At 40.5% G+C, this 22746-nt stretch overlaps 2 protein-coding genes across 3 annotated transcripts; one reads left to right on the top strand and one right to left on the bottom strand.

Moving 5' to 3' along the window:
* The first annotated feature begins 590 nt into the window (after positions 1–590).
* Positions 591–6240, top strand: efhc1 (EF-hand domain (C-terminal) containing 1). Of its 2 annotated transcripts, none has more exons than XM_034162708.1 (10): positions 591–673; positions 1318–1539; positions 1644–1931; positions 2448–2597; positions 3349–3541; positions 3639–3859; positions 4783–4923; positions 5024–5237; positions 5315–5467; positions 5571–6240. In XM_034162708.1, the coding sequence occupies exons 2-10, from the start codon at positions 1369–1371 to the stop codon at positions 5600–5602; spliced, it is 1563 nt and encodes a 520-aa protein (XP_034018599.1). In that variant the 5' UTR covers positions 591–673; positions 1318–1368; the 3' UTR covers positions 5603–6240. The 2 variants fall into 2 exon arrangements, with proteins under 2 accessions (XP_034018599.1, XP_034018598.1); XM_034162707.1 differs by lacking the exon at positions 591–673 and adding an exon at positions 685–844.
* A 1301-nt stretch (positions 6241–7541) lies between these two features.
* On the bottom strand, positions 7542–22015 carry tram2 (translocation associated membrane protein 2). The gene is made up of 11 exons (XM_034162476.1): positions 21779–22015; positions 16875–16938; positions 16573–16682; positions 16012–16128; positions 15805–15863; positions 14097–14181; positions 13891–13961; positions 13707–13811; positions 12098–12241; positions 11685–11842; positions 7542–8311 (listed from the first exon to the last, which is right to left on the bottom strand). Exons 1-11 carry the CDS (start codon positions 21896–21898, stop codon positions 8235–8237), a joined length of 1110 nt encoding a protein of 369 aa, XP_034018367.1. The 5' UTR covers positions 21899–22015; the 3' UTR covers positions 7542–8234.
* Positions 22016–22746: the final 731 nt, after the last annotated feature.

The raw sequence follows: 22746 nt of genomic DNA, 5'->3' as shown, positions 1-22746 counted from the left end.
ATTTTGTCTCCCTCTGTTGGTAAATTTGAAGATCTTCATCTTGAATTATTAGACTGGGAACTCTTAAGCACAGATTTTTATCCTCAAGCCCTTTGCATTTATGATTGGGAAGTGTCAATAAGTATATTTATTTATAATTAGTTCTATTTTTCCATGCAATTATAGAATTATAATATTTGCAAGATTGAATTATAGATTTAATTTACAGGCTGTCCGTATCATGTATCAGCATTCAATTCATTCATAATAATCCTCTCCTGTCACAGACACTATTGCTGTTGGTCTACAATTATTACATAATATCCTGCTCTACTAACACATAAAACGAGCAACATAATAAATAGCAAGAAATATTAATTGACAGGATCTTATCTGTTTTTCCTGCTACATTTGTGGTTTAAATATAGATGCTCAAAAGAACACTCAAAAAAAAAGAAGAGGCTGCATAGTTTCTCCTAATTAAAAAACACAATTTATAATCTCATAATTGTCTCTTCCTAATGAAGTAGCGGAAACTGGCTTCAACCATAAACACGTTGCTTGGTCACATTGCAAAACGTCATTCGATTCCTGACCAATATGGCGGTCCGCTGTCTTGTTTTTTGTTTTAATCTCCGTGGTTACGGCACGCTTCAGCACGCGACGTCCCCTCTAGTGTTTTTTCGTCTCTACGGTAAACGAGGCGAGTGAAGGTTTGAGTGTATATGTTGGTTCAAGTCAAGCCGTTAAACATTATTTTGACAAACTTGCGAGGTTTTTATGTGTGTGTGTGTTACCCGAAATGTCGGAGCATATTAATCACGGTTTGCCATTTTTACCGGGAAACACTTTTCGGGATTTAACGGTAAGACAAACAGTAATAAAGTGAATGGAACAAAGTAACGTTAACTGGTGATTTAAAGCTACGTCAGTCTTTAAGTTAATTGGACTTTTGGAACAACTGTCTTCAGGTGTGTTCTTTTTTTTTCTCATTTAATTTTATAAATAAGTCGTACGGAGCCATATTGGTACGTAGCATCTCTGTCATTGGTCAGTATAGGTCACGTGATCATAAGTCCACGTACTTCTATATGTATTTCATTAATTTTAAATTAACTTTTATTTAACCAGGTTAGTCCCATTGAGATCCAGACCTCTTTTGCAAGGGGAACTGGACATTTATAAAGTTTCCAATTCACCTAACCTGCATGTCTATAAATTTGCTGTTGATGCATAGATCCCTGAACCCCGAACCGAACCATAACAACCCTAATCACCATGACAAGGCTGCGCTTTTTTTTTGGCATGCATTTAATTTTTTTTTTTTTCCTCATACAGAGGACATTATTTCATGTGCCGCAGACACTGGGATATAGAAATGGGATTTTAATGCCCCGTCGTCCCAGCATCGGTATTGGAAACACTCCCTTGTTGTCTGAGCAACTGAACCAGCAAAACACCAGTAATTCGACCTTTAATGAATCAGAATTTACCTACGGCCACATCAGCCGCAGCATATCCCCAGTCTTCATCCCGGCTTATGTGGCTCTTGGCCAGAAGGTACATTTCACAACCTGGACGCACTAGTGATGCTTGTTTATCCAAATAACACAGGTTTTTGTTCCTCACTTATTCCATGTTTGTTCTTCGCTGTCTTCTTGCAGGTGTTGCGTTTCGATGCATACTTTAAGGAGGAGGTATTGTACTTCAGTAATGCAGAGTACCGCATACGGCCTGTAAACATTTACTACTACCTAGAGGATGACAGCATGTCCATTTATGAGCCTGTGGTACAGAATTCTGGGCTATCACAGGGCCTGCGGCTCAAACGTCAGCGCTTACCGACGAACAACCGTGGTGCGTACTACCACTGGAAAGACCTCAACCTTGGTGTTGACTTGGAGGTGTTTGGAGTGAAGTACCGCATCACACACTGTGACGCATTCACAAAGGTACAACACTTACCTGTATGTGTCCTGTTGTATTCTTTGACCCACTGAGTCAGAACCTCACATATTCTTTAGAAATATTGGTTTCTCAGAATTCAAAAGATGAAGAACCACGCCTTACTTTTTCTGGGTCAGGTTCAAAACTCATAGCTTGTGGTGTTCCTCAAGGTTCACTTCTAGGTCTTCTCACACTTGGGGCACATAGCTTCCTTAAAAAAATGAAGAAAGATTTATCTCATCTATGCTGGTGATAATTGTTTATCTGTTGTTCATGCCCAACATTATGCTCACATGATCAGCTCTTAATACATTAACTGTTAAACACCGGATGGCAAATAATTTCTTGCAGATGTAGACAAAATGAAAATCCTCATCCATACCTCATTCAAACAATCAAGAATCATTGCCAAAGTCAGGCATATTTATTGTGAAATGTAAATTTTGAACAGCATATTGCTGCTTTTACAGTGATTCTCAACACACCTTATTCGCCTCATTTGTCTATATGACTATTTACAGGAATTCCTGGAAAGTGAGGGCATGGTTCTAAATGACCCCGAGCCGGTGCCATTGGATCAGTATACCACACATCGCAAAATGAATCAGGCTCCCCGCAAAACACACACTGCCCTCGACCAGAAGCACCGGTTTCTCACACTGGATGACAAGGTAGGAGGAATTCTCTTTGTGGCAAAGTCAGTGAGAGAGTTTGAGAAAGGAGGTTATGTGATGACAAAGTTGCTCGGGGCCCAGTCTTGATAATATACAGCACTCGGTCTAAGGTGCATAGCACGAGTGCGTTTGTATCATGTCCAACTCTTTGCTACTTGCACAGTATGTAAGCTGAAGGCAAAGTTGGGCCCGGGGTGAAAAGGGGGTAGATATCTTCTTTTGGGCTTGTTTTGGGTATAACATGAAATAAACCAAATCAGATTATCTGTCATCCCCTTTAAGAGCCTGATGGTGCCAGGAACCCTGTGCACTGCTCTTTAGAAAGTGAGATGGTTGCAGAGAGCAGCCACCAAAGCTCCCTGAGGTGAAGCAGTAAGGAAATATTTTGTATTTTTTCCCCATTGGTGTTTAATTTAGTGGTGTTTTAAATCAGTTTGCACATACGTACATGCAACTTGTGTGTGTCGTGAAGCCTCTTATGTAAAATGTATCTTAATATCATTTTTATAAACACCATAACAGGCGTGCGCTCGACGTCAGACCAGGCGTCAATGTACGATGATGCAATCGCTTTCTGTTGCAACACAGCATCACTGCAGGGACGCAGTGCCTGACAACACTTAATGTATTGACCAAAGTGCCACTGGATACATGGTTATACTTCACACAACATTAGCAGTGGGTGCAAAAATTACAACTGCGTTAGCTTTATACCCGTTATCTGTTATATCATTGGATTTCATACCAGGTGCTGCGTTTCTTCGCTTTATTGGAGGATAAAGACTCTTTGCACGAGGACAGCAGACCTGTGACCATCCATTATTTTTTGGTGGACGACACGGTGGAAATCAGAGAGGACCACACACCCAATAGCGGGTTGGACCCCTTCCCTGTCCTGATGCGTAGGCAGAGGGTGCTGAAAAAAGTCAAACCAAACTTTGGTGAGAAGCAATCAACACCATAAAGTCGGATCTTACATTGATGCATGTCCATGATATCTGTACAGTGAAAGTACCGAACTTTAATCTTTAACTACAGAGAACTTCCCTGCCTGTGTGCTGGAGGTCTCGTCAAAAGAAGTGGATGAATATTATTCCCCAGCAGACTTTAAGCTCGGTGAAATGATCACGCTCATGGCCCGCCGCTACCTGCTGCAGGATTGTGACGGATTCACCAAACAGTATTTCCAAACGCACCACCTGGACATGGAGCAGAAACCCATTGAGAAACCAAAGGATGTGCCTCCACCCAAACAGATGGTAAGAAATATGGAATATTTGAATTTTATTTTTGCGCTAATGTTAGGGTGATTCTTAGACTATGGGCACTTATTATGTCCTTTGATCATATTGTATGAAAAACAGAAAAAAGGGGAAATGTCACATTTTTAATAGTTATCTTTACAATGAAGTGTGTTAAGATATTTGTTCTAGTAGTCTATGATGACTTTTTCACCTTTTTTCAGCATCATTATATGCAAATATTGCTGTTTTGTGCTTGTCCCACACCCAGACTTTTGATCTTCAGTGATAAAAATGAATGGTAAAGAAACATTTTTTTCTAATGTTTTAAAATATCTCTGAATAAAATATCAGTAAAATAATCAAAACATAATTGGGGTATTCAGTGTCATACAACTGTTGTGATTTTTTTTAAACAAAATGTAGTTGTCCCACACTGTTGCCGTAATTTCCACCACAAAACTGTAATGTCCCTTTAAACAGTTTGTATGAAAGATTGTTTGGGTAGTTTCTATGGAGATAAACAGTGACATCAGAGCACATGTATATAGCGCCAAATCACAACAAACAGTTGCTCCAAGGCGCTTTATATTGTAAGGCAATGGTGTGGTGGAAATTACATTTACAAGGCCAATAGTGCCCGTAGTTAAAGAATCATCCGTTAATGTCCACTCAATATGTGTATATACACGTGTTGTATATACATATAAAATTACAACCAGCAAACTTTTTTTAATGTTAAGATAAAATTTGGCCTGATTTTTGCTGTCATTTCTTTTTCGTCCTGGAATAATTGTACTGTTGCTTCCAAAACTCCCACTTGGCCATGGGGAACCAGTATACTTTTCATGTTTTGTTTCCTTTGTGATATATTTTTGAAAGAGTATAATTTTTTTTACTTTCTTCTCACACTCTGCTGTCCATGTGATCCATCCTAATAGGAGGTTCCTCCCTACAATGGTTTTGGTTCCCTCGAAGACTCTTTCCAGAACTGTGTTTCTCTGATTCCTCAACCCCCCAAGAAGAACATGATCAAATTTCTGGAGAACAATCATAAAGTGTTGCGCTACAGTGCCCGGCTGGTGAGAAAATATTCTGCAGTATGTTTTGTGGTGCTTGTGTGATGTGGACAACTTCAGGTGGCAACTACTTCAACGTCGTCGTGTCATTGATAACACACAGGACTCCCAGATTCCTGAAGACGAAGGCCGCATTTTTGTGCTGTCCTACTTCCTGGCAGATGACATGATCAGTATTTTTGAAAAACCAAAACGGAACTCCGGTATAATTGCTGGCAAATTCTTGGAAAAGTCACGTGTCCCTAAACCCAACTCGACTTTGGAAAATCCCGAATTCTACTCACCCGCAGACTTTGCAATTGGAGCCACTGTCGAAGGTGAGGTTGTGTTTGTTTGTTTTTTTGGTGTATTGTATTTCTCTCCTTTAATGGTCGGAATGAGTCTTTTGTTGTAGTATTTAGGCACCGATTTGTGTTGACTGACGCCGACCTGTACGTGCTGAAACACCTGGAGTCCATCTCGAGTCAGATCCCTACACACACTCTGGATTCTGTGCGGCAGAAGGTTTGTGACGGAACAACAAACGACCAGCCTGTTGGTCCAAGCGGTAAGAAAAAATAATTTGTCTTCAGGGACTTGTCACTTTATTTATTTGTGCTATTCCATGTTGCTTCATGTTTAGTATTTATTGCTTTTTCTTTCTTCACCAGGTGGTAATAACGAAGCCATCGCACCATCATAATGTCAAGAAAGGCCGATTTTACAACGCTGTGAGAAATGTCACGTTCGTTTCAAAAATCTTGAACAGAAAATAAGTTACAAACACCCCAAGTATGAATTTTAGTTATTGAAAATGAAAAGTTGTATAGCCTTGAGATGTGGTTGACGAGCATGCTGTTGCTCTTATGATACAATGCTGCCACCTGGTGGGGGGGAGTAGAAACTTACATACTCACTGTGGGATTTGCAAATCCAAGTCTATACTCGTCAGATGGTACTTGTTAGTTATTGAAGTCAATAAAAGTTAAGCAGCATCTACCTGTGTAAAAAAAATATGAGTGAAAGTTGTGCCAAATTTAAGAGCAAATAAATACTTTGGGTAATTTTCACATCTTTTCCAGTTCTTGTTAAGGGTCACCACAGGAGATGTGAATCTATCAGCTACCTAAATGTTGGTCAGTAGTTTCTGAAATACTCAGCCCATCCAGCACCAACAACCAAAGTTCAAAGTCACTTAAATGCCCTTTCCTCCCCATTCTGATGCTCGATTTGAACTTCAGCAAGTCGTCTTCATCACGTCTAGATGCTTAAATAGATTGAGGTGCTGCCATGTGATTGACTGATTGGCTTTTTGTGTTAACAAGCAATTGAACAGGTAACTAATAAAGTGGCTGGTAAGTGCATATATATATATATATATATATATATATATATATATATATATATATATATATATATATATATATATATATATATATATATATATATATATATATATATATATATATAGAGTTCATATGTAAAACCCAGTAAGTATTTTTTTGTTTTCTTAAATGGAGAAAAATACAGTACAGATTTAAAAGGAAACCATATTCGGAAATGCACAGATTTTCATCAATAAAATTAAAACAGTTTGTTCAAATTTTCATTTTGCACACTGATGGTCCCCTCAACAGCCAAGTACATGTTGGCCTCAAATAAAAATTTATGGTTTTGGAGATACTGGGTTTTATATATGTGTGTGTGTGTACTACTTCATTGCTGAATGACGGGATTGCATTGGTTTACGTGGCTCAGGAGCACTTTCATCTTAATTTGGTGGCACTGGAAGTGGCGCCCTAGTTTTAGGGTATGTGTGATTTAAATGAAGTTAATAAATAATAAAGTTTTAAATGTGTGATATTTTAGCTAAAGCCTATCTATCATTCCCAATTTTTGATACCAGATTGTCTAAGGTGTGGGGGGAAATCTGATTTCCAACAGGGCCTGAAATCAGGTGTAATTTGTAGTAAAAGTAGCATTGCAGAACATTGTAATTGGGAAAACTTAAAAAAAATTATGTCTGGATAAATTGTGATCCAAGAATAGTCACTAATTGGTGCAGATCTGGAGTAATCTTACATAAAAAGTAGGATAAAATAGTATGTATGTATGTACAGTATGCAATAATCGGGACCTACCGTTCCCTCAGTCACCTCCTTCTGATCCTCCTCTGTGACACGAAAGTATGTTGTGCTCATCAACAGAAGACAGAATTGAGATTTTGACATTAACTTTTTTGTAAAAAGGTGTGGCAAACAAGTAGCATTTTGCACATTTGCAAAAACAGTCATGTGATGGAAATCGTATATACTCAGGTATATTCTGCAATAATTGGTTAATTGTATGAAAACTGGCCTTAATTTCCTCCATTTTGAAATTGGGATCAAAATTCGTGCCAAAAAAGTGAAATTGGCAATGGGGCACCATCCTTAGGCACTTTAACGAGGAAAAGCATTCTGGAAAGCATCGCCGCAGTTCCACGTTTTCAGTATTTGGACAGAAATGTGGCTGATAGGGGGTTTGTACCTCTGTCCAAGTGTATCAATTCTCATCTACTGTGTTTAAAAAGTCAACCACAGGTGCAGTTACTTTATAAAAATTTTGCATTTGAAATCAAATGTGAAAACAGACCCAAGAAATAAAATTGTCAGAAAAATGCATCATTTAATAAAGTAATTAACAAAAGAAAAAAAAAAAAAAAACATGGAACGGCATGCAGTAATATCCACCATACATACTTTGTTTAACTGTTACGTGACCAGTGACAAACAGAATTTTAGACCGACAACCCACTGGTAAGAGTTTGCGTGACCGCTGTACTAACTGGCCAAATCTCTGGTTCCTGGCGCGACGTTATGTCTGGCATGGAGCCAGACCTGCATCATCCAACGCTAGTAACATTTTTCTGCTCACAAACGAGAAACCGGCTCAGTTGCAGCTGACAACAACTGCAACGTCAGAAAAGCGCTACAAATACAGTACTCGTGTTCGAAGATAAGCATCATTCGGCAGTGATGCGCACATGGTATACGCTGTGCGCTGCACACTGCTTCTTGTATTTTAATTGTCTTGCATAAAATGGTGCTCCGTAGGGTGGGATAGAAGGCTGTGTGGATTTATAAAAATACTGAATATAAGAAGATTGTATGTCCGTTGGGCGTTTAGGGATTTCCTTGGTTCCAGCATTCAAGCCTGTGTCTGCAGCGACTTGAGTCCCTGGTACATCTCAGGACACTCAAACAGAAGATCGGTGGCCAGCAGTTTGTCCACTGTGCTGATGGGGAGCTTTAGTTGGGGCTAAAGCTACTGTCCAGGCCAGTCAGAGTACTATCTTAGGGCGCTTTGAGTTTTTTGGTTCTTGGCGAAGTTCCGTTCTCAGCTTTGAGAACTCCGTTCTCATGGTGCCCAACTGGAAGAAAGAAACAAAAAAAATTAGCAGTTAGCATGACCACATCTATCGACCAACAAATGTTAATGAAAATGAATAAATCCACTGTTTCTACCAAAGACAGAAAAACATTATTTCTATTTAGAAATGCAGCCTAACCAGAATTAGACAGGTTTGGTTTTACAAATGTACTGCTCATTTGCTCAGCAAGTGGTTAATGCATTTGATTTCAGTTCTCAGAAGGCTCCGGGTTCAAATCCCACCCCCGCCACATCTCTCCATGTAATGTGGAGTTGCGTCAGGAAGGCCATCCGGCGTAAAACCTGTGCCAATTCAACATGCAGATCCACCTTGGATTTGCTGTGGCGACCCCGAGTGCAAACAAGGGAGCAGCCGAAGGGACTTACTTACTGCTCATTTGCTCAGTGCGATACATACTGACAAACAGACAATGTTACACCAGAAAGTATTAATGTTAGGAGACAAATTTATTTTTCCAGAGGAGTCAGAATATAAAAAGTAATCATGCCTGTTCATGTATCTATTCCAGAGTACTGGAGAGGAGGATGCAACCGATGGTTGAACCTCGGATTCAGGAGGAGCAGTGTGGTTTTCATCCTGGTCACGGCACACTGGACCAGCTCTACACGCTCCATCGGGTGCTCGAGGGTTCATGGGAGTTCACCCAACCAGTCCACATGTGTTTTGTGGATCTGGAGAAGGCATTCGACCGTGTCCCTCGGGGGGCACCCTGTGGGGGGTGCTCCGGGCTATCCGGTCCCTGTACGTCCGCAGCAGGAGCTTGGTTCGCATTGCCGGTAGTAAGTCAAACCTGTTTCCAGTGCACGTTGGCCTCCGCCAGGGCTGCCCTTTGTCACCGGTTCTGTTCATTATTTTTATGGACAGAATTTCTAGGCGCAGCCAAGGTGTCGAGGGGGTCTGGTTTGGGAACCACAGAATCTCGTCTCTGCTGTTTGCGGACGATGTGATTCTGTTGGCTTCGTCAAATCAGGACCTTCAGTGTGCACTGGGGTGGTTTGCAGCCGAGTGTGAAGCATCCGGGATGAGAATCAGCACCTCCAAATCCGAGGCCATGGTTCTTGACCGGAAAAAGGTGCTTTGCCCTCTTCAGGACGGTGGAGTGTCCTTGCCTCAAGTGGAGGAGTTTAAGTATCTCGGGGTCTTGTTCACGAGTGAGGGACGGATGGAGCGTGAGATCGATAGACGGATCGGTGCAGCATCTGCAGTGATGCGGTCGCTGTATCGGACCGTCGTGGTGAAGAGAGAGCTGAGTAGGGGGGCAAAGCTCTCGATTTACTGATCAATCTACGTTCCGTTCCTCACCTATGGTCATGAGATTTGGCTCATGACCGAAAGAACAAGATCGCGAGTACAAGCGGCCGAGATGAGTTTCCTCCGCAGGGTGGCTGGGCGCTCCCTTAGAGATAGGGTGAGGAGCTCGGTCACTCGGGAGGAGCTCGGAGTCGAGCCGCTGCTCCTCCACATCGAAAGGAGTCAGTTGAGGTGGCTCGGCCATCTTTTCCGGATGCCCCCTGTACACCTTGCTGGAGAGGTGTTCCGGGCACGTCCCATTGGGAGGAGGCCCCGGGGAAGACCCAGGACACACTGGAGGGACTACATCTCTTGGCTGGCTTGGGAACACCTTGGGGTTCCCCCGGAGGAGCTGGGGGAGGTGTGTGTGGATCGGGAGGTCTGGGCGGTTTTGCTTGAGCTGCTGCCCCCACGACCTGACTCCGGATAAAGCAGGAGAAAATGGATGGATGGATGGATGGATGGATGGATGGATGGATGGATGGATGGATCATACCTGTTCCTCCATGAACAGACTGTTACATAAATGATTATTGCTAGTAGTTAGCATTCGTATGTGCAGTCATGCTAACCATGACTTGCACCTTCTTTAATACAGTCCACCATGTCAACATCATGTCTAGTATTATATCCACTGGAGGTATAGGCACAACCTGGCACATTTCTATCAGAGGTATTAAATTGTTGACCTAATTTATTTTAATACTATCCAAATATATGTGTGTATCTATTTAAATGTGCACAATTAGTTTTTATCTTCCTTTTAAAGCAGAATGACTGAATTTTAGATGAAATCTGGTGGTAACACTTCAGATTGCGACCCATCCAATACCCTGTAGTTCTGTTCTTTAAAAAAAAAAAACTAATAAAAAAAAAAGATCACAGGATGGATCGCTAGGTGAAAACACGCTCAGGCTGTGTGCTGTTCTATTGAACTCAGCTGGTTTGGTTTTGTCTCTAATTTGCTTCTAACAGCCAGCTGACAGCTATCATAGACTGGAACGATGAGATTTATCGATTGATACACCAAGCTGACCTGAAATGAACCACTGTACATCAAATTGATAAGTCTGACCCCTTTGAAAAATGACCAAATTACATATATTTGTACTGAGTACGGCGATGTTTTCACTGACAAAAAATGGCCACTAGAGTGCGCTGGGGTAAAGCCCGACCTCCAGAATACAGTGGCACTTGTGAGGTTTGTGCAGCCAACATGGACTCTGACATTACGCCTCAGTCCCACTTTACCATATTGTTGACAAGACATTAGATTAGGACTAGCGGCGCATAAACGTTAACTTTAGTTATGTAGACAACACAGAGCCTCAGTGAAAGCCAGACAATAATAACTAGCTAGCTTGCCAACACTGGCGTTTCAAACTTTTTTTTTTTTTTTTTTTTTTTTTTAAATTGGTGTAACAGTACAACAGCATACCTTCGGTTAGCGTGCTAGTCTACAGTGTGCTGTGTCTCTGTTTTAACTTTGGCAAGGTCCGGTTATGAAACCTTAAGTCTAGATGACGTTAAAAATTCTGTGATGGCTCTGGAAGATTAATTGCAATTTTGCGTTAAACATCTGCAAATTCCCTTGCTAAACACAAATTAGGCCCAAATCAACCATTGATAACGGTTAGCATTAACATATGTTAGCATACATAGTTACACTTAGGGTTGCCAACCATCTCCTAAAAAAAAAAAAAAAAAAAGTCATCGTCCTGTATTTAGAAACAAAAGTACATGTAAAATAGTTTAAAAATGGTTTCACACAAAAAAGCGACTTTTTTTCCCCGCCATGGCGGGAAAGGTGAAGGCAATCAGGTTGACCGGCCCTGCCAAAGAGGCGTCCCTTATTTATTTTACACCAGCGTCAGCTCCAGTCACCATTAAGTGACTGCATGTACCAATGCTAATCGCTGAATTGTGACTACATACGCTAAGGCTAACCACGGTTAGCGTTATCTTCAATAGAGTGAAATATGCTATTATCAATATAAATTAACTTCATTTTGTGTTATAAAGATGAACACATTACAACCTATGCTTGCATGGATGTACTCACGGGAGTCTCGCTTCAATGGTCGGGCGGGTTGTTTTGAGGCGGCCTTCTTGCGAATGGCCTGTTCGTGTCGGAATTCTCTCCAGCGCCTCAGCTGGAAGCGGATAAACTTCCAGAGTAGCCACGACTGGGTCAAACACACCAGCATTAAAACGATCATCCTAGTGGAACACAACAAAGGAGGATTGCAGCAACCGTGCACAGTTCTGTCCGAGTTTAAGGATTCACAAAAATCTACTGAGGAAAACAGTGACTAGATATAGGTTGAAGGTGCATGTGCGTGATCCATTTTTGTGACTACATTTTTACAAGTGCTTGAATTTGCACTTTACAGAAACTCTAACAAGTAAACACCAGGGCCACAAACTCAAGAGTGTCCACAGGCGGGACGACTGGACGCTAAGGTTAGCTTTTACCTTATAAAGACAGTGTTGAAGTTGCCAGTCTCCAAGTCCAAACCCTGGTTCTCAGCCCGAGCCAAACCAAAGCCCACCGCCAGGAACATCAGGGTAAGGGTCGACATCCGCGTGAACACAAAGCTGACCGCCCACAGGTCAAACCTATGGCGCAAGTGGTCATCATTAGTGAGAACGTAATCTGCAAAAGCAGCAACAGATGTGACACAACTCAAAAATATGATGCTGAGGTAAGAACAATAAACCAGACCGGTGTGACCAGGCTGAGTAGATCAGGAATCAACAGTTGATCCTGTATCTTTTAAGTGAGATATGGGTTTGTGATGGATCTTCCAAGGCTGACACTCTAGACAATCACAAAAGCATTAACAGTTCTAATTTTAGGCAAACGGCCCTTCAAATTTGGCAAGAAAACCAAAGATGTGCCAGAACCACTTCTTGCCACCGTTTTAATATTTTGGATTTTTCATATTGAGCCTATAATCTTCAAAATGTGTGAAAATATGAGTAAATTTGAGACCATGATCTGGGAACCATTTTTTAATTTCGTATGGAATGACTCCGACTTGTAGATGGCTGTATTCCATTTCTGCTAATAAATGCCTCTTGGTACTCTATAAAAATACTCGGCTTATTAGTGCAGCAGATAACAGAATATCTACAGAGGAATCCTGCAAGTGGTGACACAAGCACCAAATTTGGCAGAAATACTCCTTAGACATTACTCTTTTGAAAAAACCGATTGGCCACTTGAATTTTCAGTAGGCGGCCAGGTAGGGGTCAATTAAAGAATTAGACAGGGGTCAAAATTAGAAGATGCTCCAATCATATTGAAAACTATACCACATTATTTGTCTGATCATAAAGATTCCAAAAAGGTATAGTTTGGACTATCTATGACTGAATGTTCTGGAGTTACGGGGTAAAAACAGCAAAAAAATGTGCAGTGGTCAAAGGTTAAAGTTGTTTCAATTTTGGTAAAGAGTGATCCAAATTGTTGTTTGAGTTAATAGGATTCTTAAAAGGAATAGTTTGGACCATGTGTCATGCTTAGTTATCACATTACGGGGTAACATATGTCACATGTCATAGAACCCAATGGACGTTGTCCTTGTTTGACCTTTACTTTGTTTGACCTTTATTCAACACAATCAAAACTATTCCATTTATTAATCCTATTAGCTCAACCAATAATTTGCACCACTTTTAACCAAAATTGGAGCAACTTTAACTTTTGGCCCCCGTCCAAACTGAAATTGACCTTTGTCACCATTTTTGCTGTTTTTACCCCATAACTCCAAACCATTCAGTCACAGATAATCCAAACTATACCTTTTTGGAATCTTTGTGATCAGACAAATAATGTGGTATAGATTTCAATATGATTGGAGCATCTTTTAATTTTGACCCCTGTGTAATTCTTCAACTGACCCCTACCTGGCCGCCTATTGAAAATTCAAGTGGCCAGCCGGTTTTTTCAAAAGAGTAATGTCTAAGGAGCATTTGTGCCAAATTTGGTGATGGTATCATCATTTGAAGGATTGTTTGAGTTATCTGCTGCACTATATTTAGTAATAATATATTGATAACTCAGGTTTGCATCACGTACATTTTCTGGTGGCTCTCGTCAGTGAAGTAGAAAAGTCTGGCGATGTGGAAGCCGAGCTCTGAGATATACTGAAGGAACAGGAGCACCAGTCCCACGCGAGTCAAACTGCACAGAAGACGAGGCGTCATTCCACAAAAATACAATCAATCAGATATTTTCCCCTCAAACTGGGCTGTTAACTTACTTTAACAAATAAGCGGCGGCGATGTGCAGCAGGTACAGGCAGATGTACTGGAGCTGACGAGAAATCTCCTCCTGAGAAACAAACGTGTTATTTTGCAACCTTTCTTCTCTCGCGTTCCGTTTGATACACAACATAACAAGCTCGCACACAGAGATTATCTCAACCCAATCCAGAGCTCCTCCCGTTCCCATGGCCTCCCGACTGACCTTCCGTACTTTCTGGAAGTACAGCTCCGGCAAAGCGTGCAGCCAGTAAGCCAGCTGAGTGAGGTAGAAAAACTTCACCTGAAACCTATGATGAAATAATAATAAAAAGACAAATAAGGTGTTACAAGTCCTATCGCTTTAAATTTATTTTTTAAAAATTCAATGAAATCTCCAGAGGAGTGATATTTACCCTACGTGCACACGCTTTTCAACACGTAATGACAAGACATTTGCTGACTGGCAGCTTTATTGGTTGTTGAAATATCCCTTTTTTAGCCAAGTTATCCAATTCCGTTGGAAATTTGTGGAAATTAGGAAGACTACATTCTTAAGAAGTCTATGCAATAGCCGGTCAGGAAATAGATTATTCCATTTTCCTGGAAGCCACCATGGCGGCCATCCTGGATATGTATATATGAGACATTGCCAACGTATGCATTTTGAATTCCTTGGACCTGAAAATGTGTGTTCCACCACTAGAATCAAGATCTTAGATCATCTAGAAGCAGAGACCTTGAAACCTCCCATTTTAAGTCAGATTTTTTTTTCCATATCCAAGGTGTCCATGGTGGCCATCTTGGATTTGTTTATGACTTTACCTACATATGCATTTTCAGCCTAGTCTCACGGTTTTTTATTTTAATTTTTTGTGATACCACAACAAAATGTGTTACATTTTCATGACACGGTCAACTTTCACTTATTATTTTTAACCCTAACTATAACCACAGTGCACCTCCTCTCACGATGTCACCCCATGTTTCGGGATACGATCACAAAAATCTACTATATTTCATGATGGTCTCACAAACTACTATATTAAGTCACTTTCTGTGATGTCGTCACATTTTTGCCATGTAATCGGTTAACATTTTTGTAATTGGCACAATTAGATTCCTTGGCACTAACTATATGTGTTTTGCCACTAAAATCAAGATCCTAGGTTCTCTAGAAGCAGAGATCTTTAAAAGTGCCCTTTCTTGGCCACCATTTTTACAAATCCAAGATGTTCAATCCACTATGGTGGCCATCTTGGATTTGTATGTGTGACTTTACCTACATACGTATTTTGGTCATTCGTACCATTGGATTGCATGGCCATGACAGTGTGTTACGCCATTAGAATCAAGATCCTAGGTCATCTAGGAGTAGAGGTCTGGAAAAGTGCCCTTTCTTGGCCGCCATTTTTACAAATCCAAGATGTTCAATCCACTATGGTGGCCATCTTGGATTTGTATGTGTGACTTTGCTTACATATGCATTTTGGTCATTCGTACCATTGGATTGCTTGGCCATGACAGTGGTATGCCATTAGAATCAAGATCCTAGGTCATCTAGGAGTAGAGGTCTTAAAAAGTACCCTTTCTTTGCCGCCATTTTTACAAATCCAAAATGGTCATCAAGGTGGCTTCAGGAAAAATGGAATCATCCATTTTCTGAGTGGCTATTGTTGGCACGTTTCGAAAACTTATAGTTTTGCAAACTGCCACAAAATTCCAACAAAGGCTAGTACCTGAACATAGCGAGCCTGACCTTTGACTGATCGGCTCCAAACAATTATCATCTGGAGTAGAGACAGGCGAAATAGATTTTGAAACAATACCGCATATTTAATGGTATTTAGATGACAACAATGCTAGTAGTCACGCCTCCCCTCACCGAAATCCAACAGACCACACACACACACACACGAGCAACTACTTCATACCTGAGGTGTACATGGGGATAATCCTCCCATAGACTGCTGGGATGCAGAAGAAATCCCTCCTGTGGAGAAAAATTTTAAATAAATATATATAAAAAAAAAAAAAAAATTTGTTCCCTTTCCAAGACCTACGGAATATATACCATTTATCACACAACATGACCTCATAACATGACTGTAATCTGAGGAATCACAATAAAAGAATCTCACCGTTATGAGCACATAGAGGCTCCACACGCTTGACACAAAGTGAAACACACACAGCTGACCCGACTCGTTAAACTTTGTATTCTTGCTCTTGGAGAGATGAAGACGCCGGTTAACTTTCTGCAAAGCGAACAGTAAAAAAAAGATGTGACACAGGAATACAAGCTCGATGAGAAATGATAGTGTTATTATTTTGGGCTGCTGCTGGAAACCTTCAATAGGTTGCGAAGCGGCATTAAACTCTACCGAAGAAAAAGAATGTGGCACAAGATGAGGACTTCATAAAGAAAAATCTACACAAACGTGCAGCCAGATTGTGCAGTTTCAAATGTTATTTACATAGTGTTGCCAGATTGTGCGATTTCAAATATTCTTTATGTAGCGTTGCCAGATTGAGTGGTTTCAAATTTTATTTTGCTGGTAAAAATAACTTGGAGATGGTTTGAGATCAGTTTGGTGAGTTTTATAAACACATTTAAACACTAATTTGAAACAAAAGCTAATTTCTGAAATGCGTAAATGTACGAACTGTACAAATAACATGTGCGAGACAGTAACACTTACATCTAGAAGATACTCCTGCACTACTGCATGGAGGATGATGGCGATAAAGAAATAGAAGAGGATGGTAGCGCAGTCCTTCCATCCGTAGTGGTACAACGTCACCTCGCCGTCTGGAAGGTTTAAACACAATCGTAAGAACGAAGCGAGGTAAACTCTGAGTTTAGGATGTCAAGTGAGGCAAATCTCTCTCAGAAGTGGAACGGGTCCCAACTAAATAAAAATGCAAGTAGCCAGGGTGAATTTATAAAAAGTCAAGATATGCATTAAGATACTTTAACGGCTTGGTCCGTTGCACTGCATACCTGCTGATATTGTGCTGACATTGTACTGAGGCTGGATGAACAGTATGGCCGTCTTTGCTGTAGCCTAGAAATTAAACCAGATGGGAATTAGCAACATACACCAAGTTAAGGAATTATCGCAGTGTTTCCCTCTACGACTGTAACTAGCGACTTTTACCATGCGGTTAATGTCTTATGTTCAATCAATCAATCAATCAACTTTTTTTTTTTATATAGCGCCAAATCACAACAAACAGTTGCCCCAAGGCGCTTTATATTGTAAGGCAAGGCCATACAATAATTATGAAAAACCCCAACGGTCAAAACGACCCCCTGTGAGCAAGCACTTGGCTACAGTGGGAAGGAAAAACTCCCTTTTAACAGGAAGAAACCTCCAGCAGAACCAGGCTCAGGGAGGGGCAGTCTTCTGCTGAGACTGGTTGGGGCTGAGGGAAAGAACCAGGAAAAAGACATGCTGTGGAGGGGGGCAGAGATCGATCACTAATGATTAAATGCGGAGTGATGCATACAGAGCAAAAAGAGAAAGAAACAGTGCATCATGGGAACCCCCCCACAGTCTACGTCTAAAGCAGCATAACCAAGGGATAGTCCAGGGTCACCTGATCCAGCCCTAACTATAAGCCTTAGCGAAAAGGAAAGTTTTAAGCCTAATCTTAAAAGTAGAGAGGGTGTCTGTCTCCCTGATCTGAATTGGGAGCTGGTTCCAGAGGAGAGGAGCCTGAAAGCTGAAGGCTCTGCCTCCCATTCTACTCTTACAAACCCTAGGAACTACAAGTAAGCCTGCAGTCTGAGAGCGAAGCGCTCTAATGGGGTAATATGGTACTACGAGGTCCCTAAGATAAGATGGGACCTGATTATTCAAAACCTTATAAGTAAGAAGAAGAATTTTAAATTCTATTCTAGAATTAACAGGAAGCCAATGAAGAGAGGCCAACACGGGTGAGATATGCTCTCTCCTGCTAGTCCCCGTCAGTACTCTAGCTGCAGCATTTTGAATTAACTGAAGGCTTTTTAGGGAACTTTTAGGACAACCTGATAATAATGAATTACAATAGTCCAGCCTAGAGGAAATAAATGCATGAATTAGTTTTTCAGCATCACTCTGAGACAAGACCTTTCTGATTTTAGAGATATTGCGTAAATGCAAAAAGGCAGTCCTACATATTTGTTTAATATGCGCTTTGAAGAATACTATGTATCAAGGTGTTTCGATTCCAATTCTGGCCACCAGAGGGCTCACTCAGAGGGAGGAGGAGTAACATGAAGACAGAGGACGGGAAGGAGAGGAACAGTAGTAGCCAGTAAACCAGTATTTCCGGTATTTATATTTGCAAAATGTGTTTTTTTTCTTTAACTTTTGATACTCTGTGTGCTGCTAATAATGCTGCTGGAACCTCAATTTCCCTGAGGGAGTCTTCCCAAGGGATTAATAAAGTTCTAACTAATCTAATATCTTGTGTTTGTTTTATCTTTACAAAGAGTATTTGTGTTTATCATTTGCCATTTGTTTATGAGAATCTGCCTTAAAGAAAATAATAATCCCAGCTAGCATATGCAGTAATACCAAACTCAGTTAGCATGTTCCGTAAGATGACTCATTGTCAATCAAATGCACCATGTCAACATAACGTCCAAAATACATAACGCTTCACCACAAACCTGGAAATTTGACAATATCCTGAAAACATCTGGCACTAATGTTGGATACTAATCCCAAATTGGTTTAGCATAGGGGTGTGGCTGTACGGCATGAAGCACCACAGTTATCCACTGATGACCACATGGGAAGTAGAGGTGGGCGATACCGGGAATTTTGGTATTAATCTGATAAAGTAAATACAGGCCCAGTATCGCCGATATCAATACTGATACCGATACTTTTTCATATTTAAGCTTCATAGATCCAAAGGATCCAAAAGACCTAGGATAGAATTTCACCAAACATTGTACGTGACAACAACATACTTTCTCACAATCAACATTTTTGTTTAAAAAAAACAAAACAATACAACTTAAAACAAAATCTCCTGAGGTAGAGGACTGACAAACCACAATACAAAGGTGCGCTGCTCCGTGTTGTGTGACACAGCGCAGCGCTGCTCTTACAGAGAGTAGACTTTGATGAATCTGCGTGCGCAGCAGTCAGTGCATGCAGGAGAGAAAAAAGCTTGAGTATTGATCTTTTTACATGAGGATCGTTCAATATCAATACCAGCATTGGTATCGATATTAGGATCAATCCTCCCACCTCTATTGGGAAGTATTTGACACAAACAGTGTCATGTTAGCATGTAAGATCTAGTACCTTTATTAGCAGATAGCCTGTAACCAATGTGGTCCTGAAAAGAACCTGCCCCTTTTTTAATGTCCACTGCAACTACAGCCAGTCAAGTCAAGCATTTTCTAACTCTTTACTGTATTTTGCGGAGTACAAGTTACTCCGGAGTATCAATGTCACCTTTTTTGTTGCCATGCGGAACTCACTTTTTTTAAAAACACATTGTTTACCTGTGGGAAAGTTTAAAAACAGCCACCACGCTGTGGTGTGCACATGTGCACACCACAGCGTGGTGGCTGTTACTTAACATAAGGACTTTTAAATTCCAAAAATAAGCAACTTGGATAAGTAAACATGTTGGTCAGCATACTGGTCAAGGGTATAATGATGCAACATGAATCATGATATTTATATTGTGAAGCCTTTAGAGTCTTTTTTTTTTTTTATTGAGTCCGGTGATGCCATGAAAAGTCAACTGCTGCACACAAGAAATAATAACCTCTTCCAGAAGAATCATAACACACAATCATACACAAAGGAAAGAAACAACATCAAGGATTACAATTTATACTTCAGAATTTGTTTCTTTAAAGTTAGAAACCTTCACCCTACATTACTTCCTACATAATTAGTAGGAAGAGTGATATAATTTCATAGTGTGATATGCATCAAATTGATAGATGTATCACAGTGTTTATCAGATGGTGGCGCTAGTGTATCCTTGGAGATTAGCTGATGCAGTTTGGACAAAAGGAATCATCACATGGATACAGATGGAGAAGTTAACAGTGAATTTATGCTGGAAGCCCTCCGCCTGTGGTGTGTACCATAAGGACTCTTAAATTTGGGGTGGAAAAAGCAAGATTAACAAATAAAAGTGTAATAGACAACATAGTGGCTGTTATTTAACACAAATGAACACTGACTGGTGACCCAAAGCATTGGAAATGCTAGAAAAGAAACATCAGTAAAGACCTTAGATTTTTTTTTTTTAAATCAGCTGTTTAATTTGGAATTTCTGTGTGTTATGTTGTCATTTTATTATTGCCACTTATTCTTTGATAACTGGAGTTTATTTTGTTTACTGCACTGAATCCTGGGAAATCCCAATATAAATAATCATTACTATTATTAAAGAACATGTGATTTTGCAGTATATGGGACGCACCGGAATGTGAGTCTAAGAACCTTCCAAAGTAGCAAAAAAAGTGTCTTATACTTTGAAAAATAAAGTATCCAATTACTGTTTTTTTTTTTTTTTTTTTTACTCTTTACTGCAATAAACGACCAACACTTTTCCTCATGGAAGGGATCAGATGACAGGATGATCGTGACACGCACGTTTAGCATTTGTCGTCATCATTGTGATCCCTTTGTCATTATAATACAACTGGCTGCATCAAGTGATGCTAAAGCCACTCTCACACCAGGCGAGGTGAGGCACCAGAACAGATTTCCCAAAACAGTTCTCATCTGGCCGGGTTCAAGGCTGAGTCCACCGGAGCAGGAACGCCGCTGGGCGAGAGTGGATTTGATCCCGACTACAGTTGGGCTCCCAGCGACCTCATCCCGGCCCACACTTAACTCCGGATGGCCTGGCACAACCTGGTGCAGCCTCATACTTGCCTCTTGATATTTCGGGGTGATTATTTCCGTGATCAGGCTGAGTAACCCAGAGTGTGCAGCACGTCAAGGATGAGGAGTCCAACTGATCCTGATTTTATCAAGACATCAAAATGCATTAGTCCATCTGACTAATCACTAGTCGCGGAAGCTGCAGATGTCTTGACAATACTGAAATTTACTCCTGAAACCAGATAGCTGCGCCTCTGTCACTTCCTACCGAAACTGGCAAAAAAAAAAAAAAAAAAGTTTCATTTAAAGACAACCAGCTGCGCTGACAGCCAGAGTTCCGGGCTGAAACTCTCCTCCCAGCAGCGGCCTTGTACGCTCCATTTGTCTAAAGAACAACCAATTCATGTTTGGTGTGAAAACCCTTCAGGTCAGGAGTGTTTGGTGCAGATTTGCCAGCATATAGCGGCTCAAACGTTTAAGACGTGGCAGTTAACCGCGAGCGTCAAACCACACGCATAAAACACCTAACTTCCTTTAAGTACCTTTCAAAATAAAACCTGTAAAAACGAACTGGCGTTGAGCGCGTTTTGTTTAAAACGCTCGTTTTTTAGTGCGAAGACTATAAAAAGGCTTTACTTCCTATTTTAAGCGCGATTCTTTTGTGGCGTTTGACGAAGAAAAAAGTTGCAGTGACTTCGTTGCTTTTGCTGACAACTGGAATTAGACATTTTTTTCGAGATAAAAAAAGTACAATGATCGTTAAAAGTAAGACGTCGACATCCGAGTTTGTGAGCTTTGAAAACTGTGACGCCACGTGATTAAAACGACAAAAACACGAACAAAACTAGCCGAAAATGCTAAATCTGATCAGTGCAGCGTTCAGGTTGGAAACATTCTTAATTCAGGGGTAAAAAAGAGATTAAAATACAGATCGAGCAGCCATCACGTGTTCCATTTTATGAGATTCAACTTTGATGTGAACATCTGGATTATCTTCATTTCTTAAAACCAGCCGAGGAAGAAAAAAAAAAAAGATTTGAGTTCGTCTCACCTCAAACATCAAACCAATCAGAATGAAAATGACCAAACTGAAGACGATGTCGGCGTGGTTCTGTATTAAAAACTCCTGGCTGAAGAAAGGATAGCTCTTGTTTCTCCGTCGGAATGCCATGTCAGCTGGACGCACTTTCCCCTGCGATTTTATAAATCAGATTTTTATTTATTTATTTTTTTTCTGACTACGAAGTTCAGGAGTTAACTTTCTCTCTGATCTGCGCATGCGCGGAGTCTTAAAGGGCCAGCGCCGTGAATGCCTCCCTTTATAAATCAAAGCCACCTTTAATGATCGATTCATTGTGACGTTTAAAGCGATCATGAATGCAGTTTCAAATTCAATGTGATTTTTTTTTTTTTTTTTAGATTCTGTCTCTGAAGTGTACCGACGATAAAAATTACAGCCCTCTTTATTCTTTGTAGTTGGGAAAAATTGCAAAATCAGCAGTGGATCAAATACGTATTTGCCTCACTGTACATTAAAAAGGTTTTTTTTTTTTTGGACCATGATTTACATGACCGCTTTTTCGGACCAGGTTTTCCTTGACGTTGACTGTTGACCAAACTACTCCAAAATGAAATCACCTCTGGATAACTATCCAAGTAATATTGCCACCAACTTTAATCCATCTAGGCTTTTTGGGTATGAGATATACCAAACAATAATGTCTTTTTTTGGACCAGGTTTTCCTTGACATTGACTAAACTACTCCAAAATGAAATCACCTCTTGATATCGATCCAAGTAATATTGCCACCAACTTTGGTCCATCTAGGCTTTTTTGGGTAGTGAGATATACCAAACAATAAATGATATGCACGGTAAAACAAACAAAACAAAAATCCTGTCCAATTTTGAAATGCCTCTCAGACATACAATCAGTGTGATAAATTTGGAGTAGGCCATTCTCAAAGTCCATGTGCAAAGAGGAGACTAGTGAGGGAAGCCACCAAGACACTCGGACAC

Source organism: Thalassophryne amazonica, chromosome 21, assembly GCF_902500255.1.
Source record: "Thalassophryne amazonica chromosome 21, fThaAma1.1, whole genome shotgun sequence".
In the NCBI taxonomy this organism is placed as follows: Eukaryota; Metazoa; Chordata; class Actinopteri; order Batrachoidiformes; family Batrachoididae; genus Thalassophryne; species Thalassophryne amazonica.
Note: the sequence above shows the minus strand (reverse complement) of the source record. Positions and strands in the feature narration are given on the sequence as shown.